Below are 22,603 nucleotides of genomic sequence, written 5' to 3'. Positions count from 1 at the left end.
TGTGTTTATTTGATGTAGGAACTGTGGTCCACAGTGTAGAAAACTGTATTTGGCTTCACGGCAGGGAATATGTCTTATAAATGACCAATGAAAAAACAGGCATGAAAAAACAATAATGCAATAAAAATGCATGCATTTTTTTTATGCAGGCGATGTGTTTTTATTGCATTATTGTTTGTTTTTGCACACAATAAAAATTCAATTAATATAAACATTTTAAATGAATGCACATACATACATTATTAAATAAATTTTATTTTATATGCATCTAATATATTTAAATATATAATAATAATAATTATTAATTATTCAATGAATGTAAAATATATAAAGAATAATTTGTTAATACAATAATATATATATATATATATATATATAATCATTATTATATTAATAATTGTTAAATTAATATATAAATATTAAACATAATAATACACATAAAAAAAACAATTTCTAAAATGTTCTTATCCACTCCAAAGTGATTTAAGTGTAAAAGATTAATGCACATCAGGAACATTATATATTCATTCATTTATTCACTCAATTCTTTAAGTAAATACATAAAATAAAAACACTTTCTTAAAACAGGACTTCGAAGTTATTATGAAAGTCTTATATGGTAGATAATATACCTTAAACATAAAATGATAGCATTAAATCATGCTCAAGCAATGCAATGGCTTTAAGTGATGTGATTGTGTTTAAGAGCTCAATATCATCCAGTAGGCCTTCAGCTGACTTGGAAAACATTCAGATTTGGTCTTCGAAAGCAACTAAACTGCTTGTTGAACGTTTCATTTATACTCATAAAACGTTGCGTGTCGGTTGAAGCGCTGCACAGAGCTTTGCTATTGTTCAGAATTCACGTAATACATTGCTGACACTGTGAAATAATATTTCCATGAGATATCGTACACACAGATAAAGTTTAAGAGCTTGGCTGAACCCAGTTACCACATGCACTGAAGGACAGCATCAGGATGACTAGGAGAAGAGCGCCACCTACTGCAGAGGAAAGCATTGGGATCTAACATATTCATGCATATAACTCAGATATTGTCATGCTTTCCTGTTTGTGCATGACTCCTCAAACTATTATATGGAAGCCTATTTTCATAATTATGACATATAAAATCAAAACTCACAGACATTTGTTTTTGTCTAATTTTGGCATTATATCTCATAATTTTGACATTTTATTTATTATTGTTATTTTGTTATCATTGTGACTGTTTATCTCATAATGACATCTTTGTGTCTCATTATTGTTTTTGTCATAATTTCACCTTTATATGTAATGATTATGACTGTTGACAAACAACATATAAAATACATGCTGTAAGACAATACACATTAATTTGCTATTTTATAATATTAGTTTATGATGATTTTCTTTATGGAAGTCTATTTTCTAAATCATTATTATGATATAATTAAAAATAACAAAATTGTGACATGCTTAGTTGAATTTTATTATTATTATTATGCTTTTTTCATGATTATCACTTTTTATGTCATAATTATTAGTAATTTTATTAGTAGTTGTATGTCGCTTTATCTCATTATCTTTTTGACATCTTGACTTTTTATGTCATAATTATTGTCATAATTGTAACTTTTTTTTCCTATCTCAAATTTTACTTTTAACTTTTTTGTAACTATTTTTATTTTACATAATTGTGAATTATGTCATAATTATAAATTGTTTGTTTGTTTATTTATGGAAGCACATTTCCTCAGAGAAAAATCTTAATTATGACATATTAAGTAGAAATTGTGAGATACCAAAGTCATAATCATGAAGTAAATTTCTATCTCATATTTTACTTTTAAATCCTTTAAAAAACTTTTAGTAAACTATTTATGTTTTACATAATTTTGACATATGTCATACTTATAATACACCAAAACATGATTTTTTTCCTTCATTGCATAAAAGTTATAGTGTTAAATATTAAATTAAATAATAATAAAAAACAATATTCGCAATATAACACATATTGCTATTATGATTATTTGTTTGCTTGTTTATGGAAGTACATTTCCTTCTAGAAAACTCATAATTATGATATCTAAAGTAGTAGATACTCTGTAATTACTCTCATAATTTTGACTTTTTCCTAATAATTATGTCTTTTTATCTCATAATTACAAATTTGTCCCTCAAAATTTTTTTTTTTTTTTTTATCTCATCATTAAAAAAAAAGAAAAACCTGAAGGAAAACACCAAAACATGAAAGATGCAATGCAATAATTGAGTGTCAGACTGAAACCCCCCAGATCTGATCCCACTGTAACTGAAGGGTGCACATGAATCAGATTTGATATTTGGATGGTGAACAGTGTTTCTGCGCCCCAGGAAGAGCCCGGTTCTCATTCAGCTGTGACATATTTGGACGTTTGGAAGTGGAGCAGGAAAACGAGCCTTTAAATCCATCTCACTCTCCTGCAAATTACAACCCTGCATTTTTAATTTCCTACGCATCGTGCAATGCTATTCAGCCGCATCCAAACCAAACACGGCCCTCGAACCACCAACAGATCCGTCATTGTGTCCGAAATCATGAAGAGCTACACTGATACTGCAGAGATAATGATCAACTCTTCCCTGAACAAAAGCAGTACAGTTATGGTAGAAAATATGCTATTAAAATCTAAATGCATTGGATTTTTTGGATGTCGCCATATGCAATATGTTTCAATTTAGACTCGGACGACCCGTATACCTAAAGATGTGATTATGGTGGAAGATGTTTTGGATTTGATGTTGGACTCTCGGAGCCAGACTTGATCCTCAAAAAGAGCTTTCTAAACAAAAGAGTCTATTTGTTCATCTTCTTTCAATTTAGTTCTTTTCCAGCTCGAGAAGGAAATGTCCGATTTGCTCATGGCCTCATTTGTTCATTTGTGAAGCTGGTTTTGTTCTTGTTTTTGAATATCGACCTTTGGTGGTTTTATGATTAAGGAACAAGACAGTCTAGTGGTGTCCGCTTTTTTTTGTGTAACATAGGTTCAAATCCTGATTATTTTAGATCTAGACCTGCATTTAGCCATATATGTTTTTTTATATATTAAAAAAAAAAAATAATAATAATAATATATATATATTTTTTTTCTTTTCTTTTTTTTCTAATATATAAATTTTTTTTAATGAATTATGCAAAATATGTAAAAATATATAAATATATGTTTTTCTTTTTTTCTAATATATAAAAATATATATATATTTTAATGAATTATGCAAACTGTGTAAAAAAAAAAAATAATAAAAAAAAAATATATATATATATATATATAATTTTTTTCTTTTTTTCCTAATATGTAAAAATATAATATTTTCTAATGAAATTATGCAAACTGTGTAATAAAGAATCAATCACATTGAATGAGAAAAACAATGGTTTCTGAGCTCTCCACACGGCACTACATTTATTAAAAGCGTCTGAACACAATGGCATTCAGACAAGCGCAGACATCTGATAGCATTGTGTCGTTTCCAGACAGAACTGTTTCCAATCACACCGCTTTCATTCGGACCAGTTCACGTCCAAAACAACTCAAAGTGTTCCTCGAGATTGTTCAATCTTGTCGAACAATGGGTCTTTAAAGTGAAGAAATGTTGGCTTGCCTGAAGTGAACATGAAGTGCACGGAGTTCACGGCCCTCAAGAGGAGAAGAACACAGACACAGTTCATTTTCAGGACTTTTATGTGCTTTTCGGCAAAACCAGCCACTTATTTAGAGAACCTGAACTGATCTTGAAACATCAGCACCCATTTATCAAATATAAACCCCCCAAAATATTTGGACACATAAACGAGTGAATGTGATTCGTCGGGATCTTTTCTCGTCACACACTTTTGTCTTAGTTATATTTTTAGTAGGTTTTATGAAGCACAGGTAGCACACTTAATGTAATATAAGCTTGTAATCTAGTAACTGATATATATATATATATATGTGTTTCCTCCCAGGTTTGTTTATTAGTTTTTAGGAGGGAAAAAATATTACACACACATGTGATATTTATACAATTATAAAAAAAAAAAATTTGTTTATACAATTTATATATAAATAATAATAAATATATATATAAAAAATTATAATATATATATATATATATATATAATAATTAATAAATATATAAATAATAATTAAAAAAAATATAAGAAATATATAAATAACAATAAATTTAAAAAAGTATAATATATATATATATAAGAAATATATAAATAATAATTAAAAAATATAATATATAAATAATAATAAATAATAAAATAGAAATCAATAAAATATATATATATATATATATATATAACATGCATGCATTCATAGAATTTTTTTTTTCCCATCATTCATTCACAAAACATACATTGCACGCTCAGATTAACTCCGCGCTGATGATTTATTTCATAAATGATGTACATTTTCAGAGCAAGTCATTATTTCAATTCACACTTGAAAAAGAGCTTCTCGTATATTCAACACAAACCTAAAAATGGCTTGACATGGGAAAATCCATACTGCAAAACAGACGATATTTACACTTACAAGATCAATATGAAAAACATTAAAAACTAAAATTGTGTGAATGAAATCCCGGCGGTGCTTGTGAAGATTGAGAAGCTGATGCAGAAACACAGCGATGCAGACAGTAAAGCACATGCACAGCACTACAGGACGAGCTGAGATGTTTGGGATAGACGTCACGTTCAGATCTTCTGCGAGAGCGTCTGTTTCTCCAGGAGCAGGTCTGCGAACCTCTGCTGAAGCTCTTTCTCTCGCTCCTGCTGTCTCTGGACGTCCTCTCTCAGGGCCTGCACAGGAACAACTCATATTAACAATATACCACAACAACTATGGATTAGAACTCCCCAAGCACCAAAAAAAAAAAAAGTATATATATATATATATATATATATATATATATATATATATATATATATATATATATATATATATATAATTAAAATAAAAAAAAGTTAATAATAACTATACTATATAAAATATAAAACCTCAAAAAAAAAAAACAACAACTAAAACTTAAACAATAATATAAAAAGTAAATAATTTTTTTTTTTTTAATTCAATACTTTTATATTTTCCCTCGGTTGGTTTAAAAAAATAATAATAATAATAAAAAAATAATAATAATAATACACACACACACAATATTGACAGTAGCAAAACAAAGTGAAATTCTTGTAAAAAAACAAAAAAACAAAACGTATATATATATATATATATATATATAAAAGGTTTTAAATAATTTACACTTTTTAAATAAATACTATATAAAATATAAAACCTCCAAAAAACTAAAACAATAAAATAAAATAAGTAAATATTTTTTTTATTTTATTTTTTTATTCAATACTTATATTTGCCACCAGATTGTTTAAAAAAAAAATTATATATATGTTTTTATTATACATACAATTATTTCTGTGTGTGTGTACATATATATATATATATATATATATATATATATATAGTAAAAAGACAGGCATTTATTAAATATTTTTCTTTTAACCACATAAACAAACTAAAATATAGATAAAGCCACATTTTAAAAATCCTATACAAAATAAAACATCTACAACCCAGTATTTATTTTAATTTTTTTACATATATATTATTTCACTGGACTTCTGGTCGTTCCTAGGATAGCAAAGTCCACTAAAGGAGGTAGAGCTTTCTCACACATGGCTCCTAAACTCTGGAATAGCCTTCCTGATAATGTTCGGGGTTCAGACACACTCTCTCTGTTTAAATCTAGATTAAAAACGCATCTCTTTCGCCAAGCATTCGAATAATGCATCTCTTAAATTGTGAGTGATCAAATGCACATTATTATTCTTTAGCGTGGGTTAAACTTATTAATTTAGCTTTGTTGGAACAGCAGCTATGCTAATGATGTCTCTATTTGTTTCAATGTTTCTAGTATTTACACCAGCTCCAGTCTGGATCCAGAAAACCTGAGAAGAGATGATGCTGACCCTTGAACTGAATTTCAGTTTATAATATTACATTTAATTATTTAGTGGACACTTATCCAAAGCAATGCAGAAGTGAGGCCTGAACAGAGAGAGTTGGTGTTAAAGCGCTTGACCTCCTGTCTGCGTGGAATGGCGAGGTCTTCCTGTTTCTTCAGCTCCTGGAAGGTGTGGAGCTCCACGTTGGCCTGCTCCACCTGATCCCAGAGTTCACTGAGCTGTTTGAGCAGACCCATGGCCCTCGACTGATAGCCCCCCAGCAGAATCTTCATCTTCTTCTCCATCTTCGCCGCGCGCTTGGCCTCGGTGGTCATGTGACCTCTGTTGATCTGTCATCAACACACGGAGAGAGAGAGAGGAAGAGTTACGAATGCAATCACGAGGATTTCACAGTGACATCACGTGTTTGTTTTACTTGCACTGATTCCAGACTTAATTTAAATATATAAAAGTTCAAAAGATAATTTATAAATAAATACAAATAAAATTATTACTACTATTTTTAATTAAATTTGTAAAAAATGAGTACCACGTAGAAAAAAAAATTCTAAGTAATTTTACAATATAAACTTAAAATAATAAGCAAAAAATAAAAAAAATAAAAAAAATATTCAGTAACTATATGCTTGATAAAAAATAAGATCATATTAAATAATTAAATTAAATAATTTAAAGTAAATTAAAATTTAAATTAAATAATATATTTGGCATTTTATTTATTTATATACATTTATATATTTACACACACACACACACACACACACACGCACACACACACACACATTTATAAATGTACATATCTTAAAAAAAAAAAAAAAAACAGAATTCCAAGAAAGAATGTAAAGGATAAAAGAAACTAATAAAAATGAAATATAAAGAACTAATATGCAACATTGAATCTTTGTTCAGTTTAAACCGTTCATTACAGCTCTCGTTCTTGTCTGAGAAAACCCAGGATTCAGTTTTGCCTACAGACACTGGCACCATGAAACACTGAAACCATCACAAATGTAAACTATTTTTAGACGTTCAATTTTGCAATCATGTGTGACATGCAAAGAAAGCAGTGAATTCTACAAAGTTATGAGATGGAAACAAAAACAATAAACCTCCAATGTCAACACTGCCTCAGAAACACACGCCACGTCTTTGGCCTGTAACAAACCATTATGCAATTATAATGGATCTGTTTTCATTCGAGCGAGAGTCCCGCTGCCAGCTGAACGTCCTGACTGGGCACTTCTCTGAGTAAAACATCTGAGACGAGACGAGACCAAGAGAGATCAGCGAGAGCAGGACGTCCAGACAGTTAGCAGACAATACAGATCATCTTAAGATCAACCCAAGGATAGGACCACAAACAAAAGGAATCAATGCATTTTAATGAGAAATTAATCTTTATATTAATAACATTTTATATCTAATATTTTATATCTATGACATAAAATATATTTTATTAATTAAAAAAAAAAAAAAGTTAAATACACACTTGTGTATATATGAAACATTACAAAAGTAATTTATAATTAAATTTTACAATGACATTATGATATAGAAGTTTATATATATATTTTTTAGTAAAATAAACAGTATATTATAAACAATACATAAATACTAAATTTTCAAATATCTGTATTAAATTTAAAAGGATTGAAGAAAATATATTAACTTGATTTTAAAATATATACGGTAAAAAAAATATAATAATAATAATAATAATAATAAATAAATAAATATATATATATATATATATATATATATATATATAAAGCACTATTTTTTACTTTTAATTTATTTTATTATATCTATATTATAATATACAATTTTGTATTTCAAAATTACTAAAAGTTTAAACAATTTTAAAATGTTACATTTGTAAAAATAAAATAACCTGTGTTTGTTTACCTTTTCTAATGATCTTTTTTTTAAGTGAATTTTTTTTTACTGGTTTTTATATCAAACAATAACAAATACATAAACAAACAAACAAACAAACAAAATGAACAGTAACAAAGCCTGGCTATAAACAAAATAGCGTAGTTTTCACATTAAATAAGCAATAATAATGATAATAAAAAGTGTTTCTGTGCAGGAGTGTGTAGCTGGGCTGATGTCTGTTGGTAATGTGTTTTCTGCAGGAACACAAGCTCCCCGCGTCTCTGAACGTGAAGCTGTGTGAACACACTCCCAGTGTCCTCCACACACACGAACATAAACACAGCCGCTGTCCTGATGAAGCTTTGCACATGTGTGTGTCCTCTAAACAGATTTCTCACCGTTTATCTTGGCTGGTTAATTGTGAAGTTAACACACTGAATGACTTTTAAGAGCAGTACGAAGACAGAATTAACCATCTGTTATACTAAAAGCAATAAGACAACTCAAGTGATTGTAACAAGACCCTGAACCTTGCTGAACACACAAAGAATAAACTAGAGTGAAGTACACACCAAAAACACATACATAAAAAGAAAAAAAATAAGAAGAACTGCCCATGAAAATAACAACACTATCAAAAAAAAAAGTGTAAAAAAAAAAAAGATCAGAATTAGCAGACTCTTACATTAGAAGAAATAAAATAATTTGGTGACTTTACCAAAACCTAAATTACTGAATATCTGAAGATAAAATAAAATAAATTAAGTTCCAACCAAAACCAAACAAACAAAAACAAAATAATTGTTAAAAATAAATATAATTTAATAAAAAAAATAATAATAATACAACATTTTTAAATACAAAAAATTACATATATAAAAAAAGAAAAAGAAATAAAAAGTTGGGGAAAATGCACTGACTTTTAAGAGCACTACGATTAAATAATAATAATAATAATAAAAAATTAAATAAAAAAAAAAGAGGAAAAAAATGTACACACAGCGATTACATTGAAGTATATATAAACAATCAGTGATTGAGATATGTATAAAGTGATTTTAAAAGCAAAAAGACGAGTGATTTTACTGTAGAATACTGAACATACGCTTCTTTCAGCCAAACAATGCCATCTACTGGACGCAGAGGAGGTTGATGATCTGATCTACCTCCAGTTTCTTCTCCATCGACTCGATCCTGTCCTTCTTGCTGGCCAGATTGGCTCGAGTGTAGCGGCTCTGTCCGGGCAGGTACAGGACCTGACTGTAACACTCCTCCCAAACCTGGTTATACGCCTCCATAGACAGATCCCCGTGACCCATCCCATGCTTCACCACCTCCATCTCCTGAGCCAGCAGCTCTCCGGCCTGTCACACACACACACACACACACACACACACACACACACAGACACACACACACACACACACAGACAGACACACACACAGACAGACACACACACACACACACACACAAACACACACAAACACAGAGACACACACGCACACACAAAGATAAAGACTTTTTGGGAGACTATAACAGAAACATCCAGGTCATAATCTGAGATAAAACTCTTTTGCAATGTGTCATTATTTTTGACAATTTTAAGCACTTTGTATAATAAACAGCTAGTTCCAATTCATTTTAATGCTCTTAAATACTTTCATATATATATATATATATATATATATATATATATATATATATATATATATATATATATATATATATATAATATATATATATATATATATATATATAAAAATTTTTTTTTTTTTTTTTGGACTTTATTAAATGTTTTTGTTACATAATTGTATTACTTGTTATTGGTTAGTTCATTTAATGCTCTTAAGTCATACACTATTATTTTTTATATTAAATGTTACAATATATTTTTATATTTGACATTATTTTTTTATTATTGATTAGTTTTTGCAGTCCTACTTTTATTACAAACTACCATCACATTTCATTACCAATTTGAATAAGATATAATTTTCCCAATACAGAATTTTTTTTATTTTTTAAATCTAATTAAATTTAAAAAAATATATAATAATAAGAGGATTGGTTTAAATCAAAAGCGTTTTTTCACAGCCCTACTGAAAAGCAATGACAGTGACTCTAAAGATGCAATGCATCTTACACATTTTCTAAATTACCGGTACTTTATTTTGCTTCATTACACAAAAAATGAGAGGGGATATTTCTAAAATCCAGGCCACACTGAATCCGTACCTGCAGAATAACAATAATCCCATGCATTATTTAATGATATCATTTTATAATCAATCACTCTCAGATTTGGGTCTAAGCATTAAAAGCAGCAGACCTTTTTGAGCTCTTCCTCCGAGACCTTCTCGTAGGGGGTCTTCTCCAGGTAAGAGATGTGCTCGGCGTGGCTGGAGCTGGATCCCACTCCTTTGCTCTTCTTGGCCTGAGCGTCGCTGAAGGGGTGATGCAGACAGTCGAAGTGGATCATGGTGATCATTTCTTTCTTGATGACTTCTTCGGCCTGCTGCAGGTCTGTCAGCGGCGGCTCCACAGTGTGAGGACGGAGGATCGTCTCGTTCACCTGAACACATTGCAGGATGCTCACGGTTTACATGCACTCATTCGTTATTTGTGTAATTAAATGAGGGAAGACCCCATAAGAGCTCCTTTGGCTAGTCTTAAACCACTCCACTACTCTACGAATTTGGTGCAAATCTTCGCAGCGGTAGGTTGCTGAAAAGTTAGCATTTTAGAAATAGTCATAAGGGTCAAGATTTTTCAAAATTTTGATTTATTCATCATCTGAAAGCAGAATACATAATCTTTCAGTTGATGTGTGGTTTGTTAGGATCAGACAATATTCGGCCGAGATGCAACTATTTGAAAATCTGAGGGTGCAAAAAAAAAAAATCGAAATATTGAGAAAATCACTTTTAAAGTTGTCCAAATGAAGTTCTTAGCAATGCATTATTACTAATCAAAAATTACGTTTTGATATATTTACAGTAGGAAATTTACATAATATCTTCATTGAACATGATCTTTATTTAATATCCTAATGATTTTCGGGATAAAGAAAAATCTATAATTTCCCCCATACAGTGTATTTTTGGACTTAAGACTGATTTTATGCTTCAGGGTCACAAATGTTGATTTGTGGCAGTGTTGATATCATTAACAAACTCCAACTATTAACAAAAAAAAAAAAAAAACAGTTATAAATATTTCCTTGGCAACTAAATGAAAGTTACTAAGACAAATGAAAATGATGAAAAACTAAAAAAATAGAATTGTGTATACAAAATGTAATTAAACGAAAAACACACCAACATGACTAAACCTTAAACTAAAATAAAATTCAAACTTAGAAGGAAAAAACTCAAGATATTAATAAATACTCTTAATAATATATTGAAACTACATATTGCAAATGAAACTACAAAAAAAACTGCTAACTGAAATAAAACTAAACTAAAATAAAATATAACAAAATTAATTTTAACTAAACTTTATTAGTTACTAAAACTAAAACAAATAAAAAAAAAGAATATTTATACAAAAATACAAATAAAACCAAATTACTAAAACTATAATTAAAATGATATATAAATAGATAAATAAATAAACAATAAATAGATAAAATGATAATAGATTAAAAAGATATAAATAAATAGATAATAATAAACAATAAATAGATAAATGATAAATAGATAAAAAGATATATAAATAAATAGATAAATAAATAAAACAATAAATAGATAAAATGATAAATAGATAAAAAATATATATATAAATAAAATACCAAAAACAGTATATTAATCCAGATTATAAATGTCACCGTAACCAAAAATATTTCAAAATAGTTGTTAATTGCAATGAAACAAAAACGAAATTATTAGTTCTACACAAAACCACTTTATAGTACACTTTATCAATAACACTTTTTTTCCATTTAGTTGCCAACGCAGTTCAGTTTAAGTTACTAAAACTGAAATAAAAACTAAATAAGCACTAAATATAAAAAAAATCAAAAACAGAACAGAAAAAATAGTGATAAATACTGTAACAGTATATTAATAATACCAAAATAACTCCGTTAAGGTGCAGGGTGATTGTGATCGATAGTAATGCTGGGATGTGTGTGTGTGTGTGTGTTCACCTCTGAAGGTCGTGGTAAATCTCTCTGAACGGCTGTGTGTCTCTGCCGCAGCTCCTTCTCCCTCTCTGCGTCTCTGGCGGCCTGTAGAAACATCACAAGATAAATAACACCAAAAACAAACCCCCTCCGGATCCCGAACAACTTCTGTCTTCTCACAGATCTCCAAAAGCTGCGTTAGAAGTCTTGGGCGGTTCACTGACCTGTTTGCGCAGCTCTATCTCGGCCGCATCCTCCACGAAACTCTCGTCCACCTCGGCTTCCTCCAGCTCCTTCTCAGCGTTTTCGGGGAGCACGATCTCGAAGTCGTTTTTGGGCAATGGAAGAGACATCAAGCCCTGTCGGAGCTGCTCGCGGGACTCCCTTTGCTGGAACAGACAGAAAACATCTAGCTATGATGCAAGGCCACATTTAAATAAATGCATCAAAACGGCATTTAATTCAGTTTAAATCTCGGAGAAATTCAGTGTCACGCACCAAGTGTTTGGCAAATGACGGGTCGCTGTAGTCCATGCCGCCCTCCTCTGTGTTGATGTTGAGCTTGTCCCGCAGCGGGGTCCTGCCCGGGGTCACCCCCACCGAGGGTTTAGGGGTCATCCCACTGTGGGGGTCATGCCCTCGGCTCCGTGACTGGGCGTTCTGGGAAAAACATATGCATAAAGTCATCATTCACACAGCTCATTAACCTCAAATTTAGCATATACTTTTACATTATGAGGTATTAGGTGTAGTTATGCATAATATCTGGCTCAAACGTTTGGGGTCAGGATTGGTAATGTTTTTAAATATAGTAAAAAATACAGTAAAATTTTGGAAATATATTACAATTTAAAATAACTGTTTTTTATGTGAATGTATAGTAAAATGTAATTTATTTCTGTGAACAAAGCTGTGTTTTCAGCATCATTATTCCAGTCTTCAGTGTCACATGATGCTTCAGAAATCATGAAAATATGCTGATTTGCATAACATTTCTTCTTATTATTATTAATGTCTATTATTACAATCATCAGAGAATTGCTTAATGTTTTGCTGAAACCGATGCTTTCTTTTAGGATCCTTTGGAAATGTTAAAAAAAAAACCAGCATTTATTGAAAATGTACAGTTTTACTCTAGTAAATTCTGAACCAACATAATTATAACTAGACTTAATTACTATTAGACTATTACTGTGCTTGAAACTGGATTTTATATATATATATATATATATATATATATATATATATATATATATATATTATATATATATATATATATATATATAAATAAATTATATATATATTATATATATATATATATATAAATAAATAAATTATATTATATTATATATATATATATATATATATATATATATATATATATATATAAATATTAAATATATATATTTTTAAATATAATTTTAATATTACTTCTGACTAAACAATTCTTTGAATTAGCTTTCAAATGTATATTTTCAGTTTTAGGTAAAGTTTTTGTAACTTTTTTTTTTTTTGTTTTTTTACTTCTTAGGGTTTTTAAAATGTCTATTTCTACTTAATTTATTTTTATTATTTCAGTTTTAGTTATTTCAGTACTTCAAATTGTTTGTGTAATTTTCTACAAAGTTTAAATACAAATTCTAATGTAGTATTTAAGTAGTATTTTAATTAACAAAATAAACAAGTCATAAATAGCCTTAATTTAATTAACTGTATTACTGTGTGAAAAATGGGTTTATACATTCATATGAATAATGCATAACATTAATTTCAAATGCACATGGTTGCCTTGTGTTGCTGTTGGTGATATTTTATTAAAGCAATAAGCTTATTAAGCATTAGAGGGATCTTTACAACACTTTATTGAGACAAAACCACAGCCGTTGTTTCAATATGGCATTTGATTTTTTTTTTTAACACTATATTATTTTCTGTTATTTTCCAGAACTCTGTTCCTATAAGTGTGAGCTAATATTTTTCATGTAAAAGTGCATGTTTTCATGCTTGCTGGGCACCTGAAGGGTGTAGACAGCACGGTGTTGGGCGTCTGGACCACCTGTCTCTGTGGGGTCACACCAGAGAAGTCGCTCTCATGCAGAGGGGTGTTCAACCCTCCCTTAAGAGGCGTGTCCACGTTTGTGAGTGCCATCAGGTTCTGGGCTTCCTGTGGGGATGAAAGAACCCAGCGGTGAGACTCAGGATATGAAACGGGTGGTTTGGGAAGCGTGTGAAACTGGACTGAACCTGCAGGATCTTGTCCTGTGCCGCTGGGGTTTTGGGCGTGCGCAGGGCCATGGCGTTATTGGTCACGTTGTATTCGGACAGAAGAGCGCTAGAGGCCGAGTTGGTGATTCCTGACTCCTCGGCGGTCTGACGGGCGACTTCACTGGCCTGACCCAGTTTGACCACCTCCTCCAGCTCAGCGTCAGAGATCTGGAACAAATAAATGATAAAATGTGGTTTATTCAACATAAAAACTAACCGTGACTTCAATATGAAACTATTATAAAACACACTATTGATCATTATTTTTATTTGCAGTTTTTAATTTCAGTTACAATTTTATGTACTTGTCATTTTTATATATTTCTATTTAGATTAATTTGGTTAACTCGTTGCACTCTGGGTTATTAAGTAGCTACTATTTATTTATTATTAAAGTATCTATGTTTTGAATGATCTTTTAATCATTTAGTTTTATTTAAGGTTTTAGTAATTTTATGTGCTTTAGTAATTTTTTACATATAATTCTATTTAATTTATTTGGTTAACATGCAATCAGTTTTATTCTACTATTATTTGTACTATTAATATATCTACTAGTGTTTATTAATATTTTATCTTTGAAGTTTCTTAATTTCAGTTAAAGTTTTAATAATGTTCTGCGCTTGTCATTTTTATAAATTTCTATTTAGTTTAAATTTATTTGGTTTACGTCTTGCTATAAGTGTTATTTTAGTATCATTTATACACTAGTATAGTATTTATTAATATTGTGAATTAGCTAAATTTTATATTTCCAGTCTGTATTGTAAATTCTAAAGTTTTAGAATTGTATGTGTTTGTCACTTCTATTAGTTTGTTTTTATATTTCTATTTAAATTAAATTATTTGTCAACTTATTGCACCCAGTGTTATTTTAGTACTATTTATTTACTATTACAGTATTTATATTTAAAAAAAATATATATTTTAATCATTTAGTTTTATTTAAGGTTTTAGTAATTTTATGTGCTTTTGTCATTTTTATATATTTCTATTTAGATTAATTTGGTTAACTCGTTGCACTCTGGGTTATTAAGTAGCTACTATTTATTTACTATTACAGTATCTACGTTTTGAACTATATTTTAATCATTTAGTTTTATTTAAGGTTTTAGTAATTTTATGTGCTTTTGTCATTTTTTACATATAATTCTATTTCTATTTAATTTATTTAGTTAACATGCAATCAGTTTTATTCTACTATTATTTGTACTATGAATATATCTACTAGTATTTATTAATATTTTATCTTTGAAGTTTCTTAATTTCAGTTAGTTTTTTAATAATGTTCTGCGCTTGTCATTTTTATAAATTTCTATTTAGTTTAAATTTATTTGGTTTACATGTTGCTACAAGTGTTATTTCGCTATTATTTATACACTAATATAGTTTTATTAATATTATCAATTAGCTAAATTTTATATTTCCAGTTTGTACTGTAAATTCTAAAGTTTTAGAATTGTATGTGTTTGTCACTTCTATTAGTTTGTTTTTATATTTCTATTTAAATTAAATTATTTGTCAACTTGTTGCACTCAGTGTTATTTTAGTACTATTTATTTACTATTACAGTATTTATATTGTGAATTATCTTTTAATCATTAAGTTTTATTTAAGGTTTTAGTATTTTTATGTGCTTTTGTCATTTTTTTATTTTTATTTTTTTTTTATTCGGTCAACATGATCAGTTTTATTCTACCATTATAGTATTTATTAATATTTTGAATTAGCTACTTATTTTATCTTTTAAGTTTCTTAATTTCAGTTAATGTTTTTTTTCAACTTAATGTTCTGCGCTTGTCATTTTTATACATTTCTATTTAGATTAAATTTTTTTGGTTTACGTGTTGCTATAAGTGTTATTTTAGTATAATTTATAAACTAGTATAGTATTTATTAATATTGTGAATTAGCTTAATTTTATATTTCCAGTTTTTATTGTGAATTCTAAAGTTTTAGTAATTTTTGAGATTGTCACTTCTATTAGTTTTTGTTTTATATTTCTATTTAGATTTAATTTATTTGTACTATTTAGTACTATTTATTAACTATTACAGTATTTATATATTGAATTACCTTTTAATAATTTTGTTTTAAGGTTTAACAAATTTTATGTGTTTTATATATATATATATATATATATATTTTTTTTTTTTGGTTAACATGATCAGTTTTATTCTACTATTAAAGTATTTATTAATATTTCGAATTAGCTTTTAATTTTCGGTTTACATTTTATTTTGATCTTAAACTTTAGCAATTGTATATGCTTTTGTTTTTTTATCAGCTTTTTAATTTCTATTTAGATTTAATTTATTTTTATATTTTATTTCAGTTTCAGTCATTTTTGAACCTCTCTCCGTTTAAGTATCTTAAGTTTTCCATCAGTCAGATTTAGTTCAATTAACGGACGTGATTCTTAATGCTTTAGTGTACAATAACAGCCCTGGTTGTGATGCAGTCAACAGGATGTTTGACAGTGTGTGTGAACTCTGACCTGTGGAGCAGGGAGCACCAGTTTGCTTCTCTTCTTGGTGAACTCGGACACTCCACTGGTCTGCAGGATGGCCGAAGGCAGATCAGACTCCTTCTTCTTCTTGATCTTCTGTCTGTCCTTCTTTCGTTCATGATCCTCCTTCTCACTACAAACACAAAAAGCAAAAGGGTGATCAAACACACGCTCACCCAGGACACTGAACTAATAGTCTGACATGACCCCGCTCACTTCCTGAGCTCTCCGTCCAGATGCTGCTGGCGCAGTCGCTTGAAGTTCGGTTCCAGAGGATCATACAGCTCCATGGACGTATCGTAGAAGCCCTGCGCGGGTTTCTTCTCAAACGGGATCTCAGCATTATAGTCCACCCCTCTCTTCTTCTTGCGCTTCTTCTGGATGGCGATGCCTGCCGCTCGCAGCTCCCTGCGCTTCTGAAGCGCTGCCAGACGACTGCAGGAAACGGCGAACACGATTAATAACTCAGTGTGACCAGCACTTCCAGAACTAATACAAAGCTCATTATGACACCAACAATAACACTTCTTCAGATCATGAAATCAGCACCAATAACTAGAAGTCAAGCTGCTAAATATATATATCATACATAAAAAAAAAATTATGTTAAAAAGTCCAGCGGGATTGGTTTTCAGCAGTTTTTTTCAGAGACAATTTTATATTTCTGTTTTCATTTGAACTTTGTTTTTATGTGCTTATATTTTTTTTAATATACATTTCTATTCAGAATTCATTTGGTTAGCGTTGCAATCAGTGTGGTTTTAATTATATACTATTTAATTAAATTAAAATTTAAAATTTAAATTTAATTTAATATTATTACTAAATATTATAATATTATTACTATTATCAAAATTATTTAATATTTATGTTACTTAATATTTTGAATTAACTTTTACATTTTAAAATCTGAGTTTTCATTTTAATTCGAGTGATTCTTGTGTTTTTATTCTTATTTTTGTTTATATTTATTTACAGAATTAATTCCTTTTTATGCAAGTATTCGTAATTTTAGTACTTCAACTCTATTGCGGTTAGATGCAATTCTTTCTCGTCTAATATTTATATTTTCACTTAAAAGTGCTTTATAGCTTTAGTTTACTATAACAACATTGGTTATGATGATGATGCAGTTACTGCTAAATATGAAAAAAAAAAGTTGCATCATTTCTAATTTTCATTTAGTTTAACTGTACTAAATGAATATAAGATATTCTATGATAAAATGATAAAAACACAGCAAAATGACTACAACTTTAAAATAAAAAACTATTTCGATGATACTAAAATAACCCTGTTTCTCAGTCCCTTGTGAACAATTTCAGAAGTACAGTCTTACACAGATTTATTCAGAGACACGCAGCAATTGCTTAAAGCCCCCAAATCTGTTTTAATGACACGAGATCTCACCGCGCTTCCTCCAGCTGTTTCTCTCTGGCTTTCCGCTTCGCCTTCTTGCCTTGCGTGTTGGCCAATCGGGCTCTGGCTTCCGACAGCATCTCCAGCTCATCTGCACACACACACACACACACACACACACACACACACACGTTTATGGATGTCATGCATTATCCTTTCAATCACAGTGTTGAAACGTTCATTTGATTGTTTTTCAGACACACTCACAGAGCTCGCAAAATCACTTTAGCAAAGGGCTACCTTGAATAGTGATATAAAAATCTCCTGTGATATGTGTTGTTCACTCGCTTGTACGGGTTTAAACTATTGATATCACGTTTTTTTCTAAATTATGCCGGTTTATGATGTTTTTTTTACGCATAAACAGGTGTACAATGCATTTTCTGCTGGAGACGTGCTTTAAGCCCGACAGCACTTGCATAAAATGGTTATTTTTGGAAACCAAAAACCCTCCAAACAACAGACCTGGCTCCTCTTTTGGTCTTTTTTTTTCAGCATTGTGAGTCTTTTACCACAGAAGAGTAACAATCTTTCATAGTTATAGACATTAGTTTAAACTCAATAAATATAAACCAACGCATTATTCATGCATTTTACTTCTAGGTTTGTATAATAAGCTGCTCAAGCATGCTGCAAAACATTTAAACAATAATTGGACACTTTTATTGTTAAAATATTTAAAATTAAAACACCACAGACAGACACAGACTCGTGCCTTTTGCAGTTAAATCTTTATCACAAGCAGGGTCTTCATGAACTTTGTTTTTCTGCCTCAATAAAAGTGAATATATATTTTTTTCCTTGTTTATCTTAAAGTGTACTTTTTCTTGTTTTAAACCTAGCCAAAAACTCACGTGTTGCGTGTGAAACAGCATTAATTAGTATATATTTATTGTGAAATGACTGCATTTTTCGTGTCAATCCACGTTTAACAATGCACTTTCACTTTTATTAAAAATCGTAACGAAAATATACACCGGTTTTCGGTATGAACCGGTATACCGCCTAGCACTACAAGCACTTTAAACCATGTGCGCGCATTCAGTGTCGCACACACTCAGAGAGCCATGTTTCAGACAACGCGTGAACAACGAATCGATTCTTCATTTGCGTATCCTTGCTTCTGAATGAATACATACACACAAAATTCTCTCAAAATAACTGTCTCTGTAAGTGAACGTATACAGTGGTGAAAGGAATCTACTGTGCATTATTATATTAGATCCATGCATTTGGTCTTAAAGGGGCAGCAGCCTTTAAATACCTGCTGTTCCATTAGTGCCACCTGCTGTCAGAGAGGGACATCTGCATCTTAATCACAAAACTAAAATCAGACCATTCTGTTTTTTCCTCAAATTTTGAAATTATACAATCTAAATGTATTTAGCATCTTTGCAGCGGTTGCCTCTGATTTTAAATACAGCATAGGCAAGTCCTTTTATTGGTATTTTTTTTTTCCTATTTGATTTGGGATTTCTTTTCAAATGTAAAAAGTTTTTAAAAAGTTAGTTTTATTATTTGACAATTCAATTTCACAAAGAAATAAGCACCATTTTGTCAGATAAATAATAAAAGAACACCTTTTCATTTATAATGCGTGTTAAATCTCATTTTGTAAAAAAAAAAATCTTTTTTTATTTTGGCTAGTTAAATTCATGTTGGGCTACTAAAATCCCAAGAATGCCTGCCAAAGGGCTACCAGGGATTTAGAGATTGTGCTAGTCCTGCACTCACCTTCATCCATGTCCACGGGGTCAGGTCTGGCTGGTTTGGTCTCAGGGTTTGGGTCGATCTCTCCTGGTTTTAGCTTGCGAGGGTCATCGCCCACATCGTCTTCATTCTCTCTCTGGGCGGCTTTATCTCTGTGATCATAACAAACTGATTTTTCATACGACCAAAAACACCTCTTGGCAACTGCAAAGCATTAAACTGGCAAAATATGACCAAAACGTTTAGAATTAGACTGTATTGTGAGAAGTTAACATTGATTTATTTTGTATTGTTCATAAAGCTATTGAAGCCCATTTCCACCAAGGACTAAAAATAAATAAACAAATAATAGTTTATTGCAACTTTTTATTTTCACAATTCTGACTTAATCAATTTTGCAAATCTGAGTTTATCTCTTACAATTCTGACTTTGTAACTCAAAATCATGTTTATATCTCACAATTTCAACTTTATAAAGCACAATAGTAAGTTTGGCACAATTCTGAATTACGAGATATAAACAAAAACTCTTAAAGTTTGACTATTTATTTTGTATTTTTTTAGAATTGTGATATATAAACGTATAATTGCGAATTATAAAGTCCAGTTCGGTGGAACTCACATTTCCTTAAAACAGCTTGTTTATCTCTCAATCCTAACAATCATTCACAATAGCCAGTCTGTCACAATTCTGAGAAAAAAATAAATAAAAATATGCAAAATGCAAGTCAGAACTCTGGGATAAAACTGTGCAACAACTTTTTTTATCCAGTGGCGAAAACAGCCTTCCACACAAAACAGAATCCCTTCAGAGGTGAAAGTTATTGCATGTTGTCTGTATTTTGCATCAAACTGTACTTACAGCAGATACTCGTAATGCTCCAGACACTGAGCGGCTGTTCGTCCGATGATGGGGGCGATGGTTCTCCACTGAGTGGGCATCAGTTTGGCCAAGTGAAGAAGTTTCTCCTCTTCCTCACGAGACCATTCTGTTTTCTTGATGCTGGGGTCCAGCCACTCGTACCTGTGAGAAACACATCATAAGAGACAACCACATCAGACCTGGGATAGCCTTCAATCAGAAAAAGACCAAGAACTTGTATAGGTGGGCATCACGGCATGTATAATGTTCAGTGCATGTTTTCTTTTCTTTTTCTGACATATCTTGAGTGATCTAAACTCACCATCTGGCTTTGCACTGCTTGGCTGATTTGCGGTGTAGCAGGGACGCGATTCGAGACCACTGATTTTTGCCATATTTCATTACAGCAGCTTTGAGAATCTCATCCTGTTAAAGAATCACATCAAAGACATGAATTATGCAACAAGACTAGGACTCAAATAACAGACGGCTTTACTAATCTAGCCAAGCTGCAAATTCTAACAAAAAAAAAAAAAAACAGAAAAAAAGGGTGAAATCATTTGTTTTTGAGCACTTTACATCAAAATAAAAAAGCCTTATAGAGCCTTATAAAGTCAGCGAACCTGTGTCAGAAAGTGTCAGAGAAAACCAAGGCAAATGATATTAGTGAGCAGAATTTTTATGCATGCCATTTTACAAGCAAATGTATTATTATATAAGATTTTGCAGACTTTTATCCAAAAAATAACATGAGAAACCAAACCCAGCAAAAGAGCAACAATATAAGTGCTGTGACTATTATATATATATATATATATATATATATATATATATATATATATATATATATATATATATATACACATACATATATACACACACACACACACACACAGCAGCACATTGTTGCTCATTTGTATAATATAATATATCTAAAGAAATATAAGTAGACATAATAGAAAAAGATCAAGGAATGCTAGTGTCAGAGAGACTTTTTTAAAGAAATAAAACTAAAACAAGACAGAATAGAAAATGAAGAGAGAATGTTATTTTATATTATATATATATATATATATATATATATATATATATATATATATATATATATATATACACACACACATCTAAATGTATATATATAATGTATATAAATTTATATATAAATTAGGGAAATCGCGTCAAGTGCGTTCATGAGGTTGATATGTTACGCGCTCAAAAGATAAACACTTCGCGTTCTGAACGCATTCCGCATCACGACATAAATACAGAAAAAAATAAAGCACATCAGTGCATATATCTGTGCAGTTCCGATAAATGATGATAATATGAAGTATTAAACGCCTTTAAATAATTAAACGCTGAAGATTAATGGAGTTCTGCTGCTAGAAATGTTGAGTGTTTTCTGAACAAACCTCAGTGTTGCGCCACACGCCTCCTTTGATCATAATCCGCGGCATTTTGGCGATTTGAAGTCTTCACACGTTACTCTTCTTCTGGAATCTCAAACACGTGAAATTAAAATGAAATACGATAAATAAACGTTTTTAGCCGCCGCACGTTCAACTGCGGATAAGGAAACAAGAATGGCTGCGAGCGCACGGAACTGTGGGAAACAAGCTCTTCCTCTGTTGATTCATACGGGTTCTAGTGTCGGGTCAATTGAACTCAATATCGCCCCACACGACAGAGAGGCGAATGACAGGCTGAGCGCTCCGAACAAATATTTGTTTCTTCTTCTTTCTTTTTCTTTTCTTTTTTTTTGTTGTTATTTTTCCTACTTATTTTCTTCTTATTATTGTTGCACTATATATTGGTAAACAGAAATTTGCTTTTGTAAT

The 22,603-nt window shown here is 30.3% G+C and overlaps 1 protein-coding gene across 1 annotated transcript; it reads right to left on the bottom strand.

The window, feature by feature from the left end:
* Positions 1 to 4,386: 4,386 nt before the first annotated feature.
* Positions 4,387 to 22,376, bottom strand: LOC113060824 (cell division cycle 5-like protein). Its single transcript, XM_026230030.1, is given in 17 exon segments — positions 4,387 to 4,817; positions 6,113 to 6,325; positions 9,041 to 9,238; positions 10,204 to 10,446; positions 12,025 to 12,105; positions 12,225 to 12,389; positions 12,499 to 12,626; positions 12,629 to 12,660; positions 14,016 to 14,164; positions 14,245 to 14,433; positions 16,763 to 16,907; positions 16,991 to 17,209; positions 18,185 to 18,284; positions 19,928 to 20,055; positions 20,766 to 20,927; positions 21,088 to 21,191; positions 22,178 to 22,376. Coding segments are annotated over 17 exon segments (2,406 nt in total). The 5' UTR covers positions 22,223 to 22,376; the 3' UTR covers positions 4,387 to 4,712.
* Between the last annotated feature and the right edge of the window lie 227 nt (positions 22,377 to 22,603).

This window comes from Carassius auratus, chromosome 42, assembly GCF_003368295.1.
Source record: "Carassius auratus strain Wakin chromosome 42, ASM336829v1, whole genome shotgun sequence".
In the NCBI taxonomy this organism is placed as follows: Eukaryota; Metazoa; Chordata; class Actinopteri; order Cypriniformes; family Cyprinidae; genus Carassius; species Carassius auratus.
The sequence above is the reverse complement of the archived record's forward strand: the minus strand, read 5'-3'. Positions and strand labels throughout refer to the sequence as shown.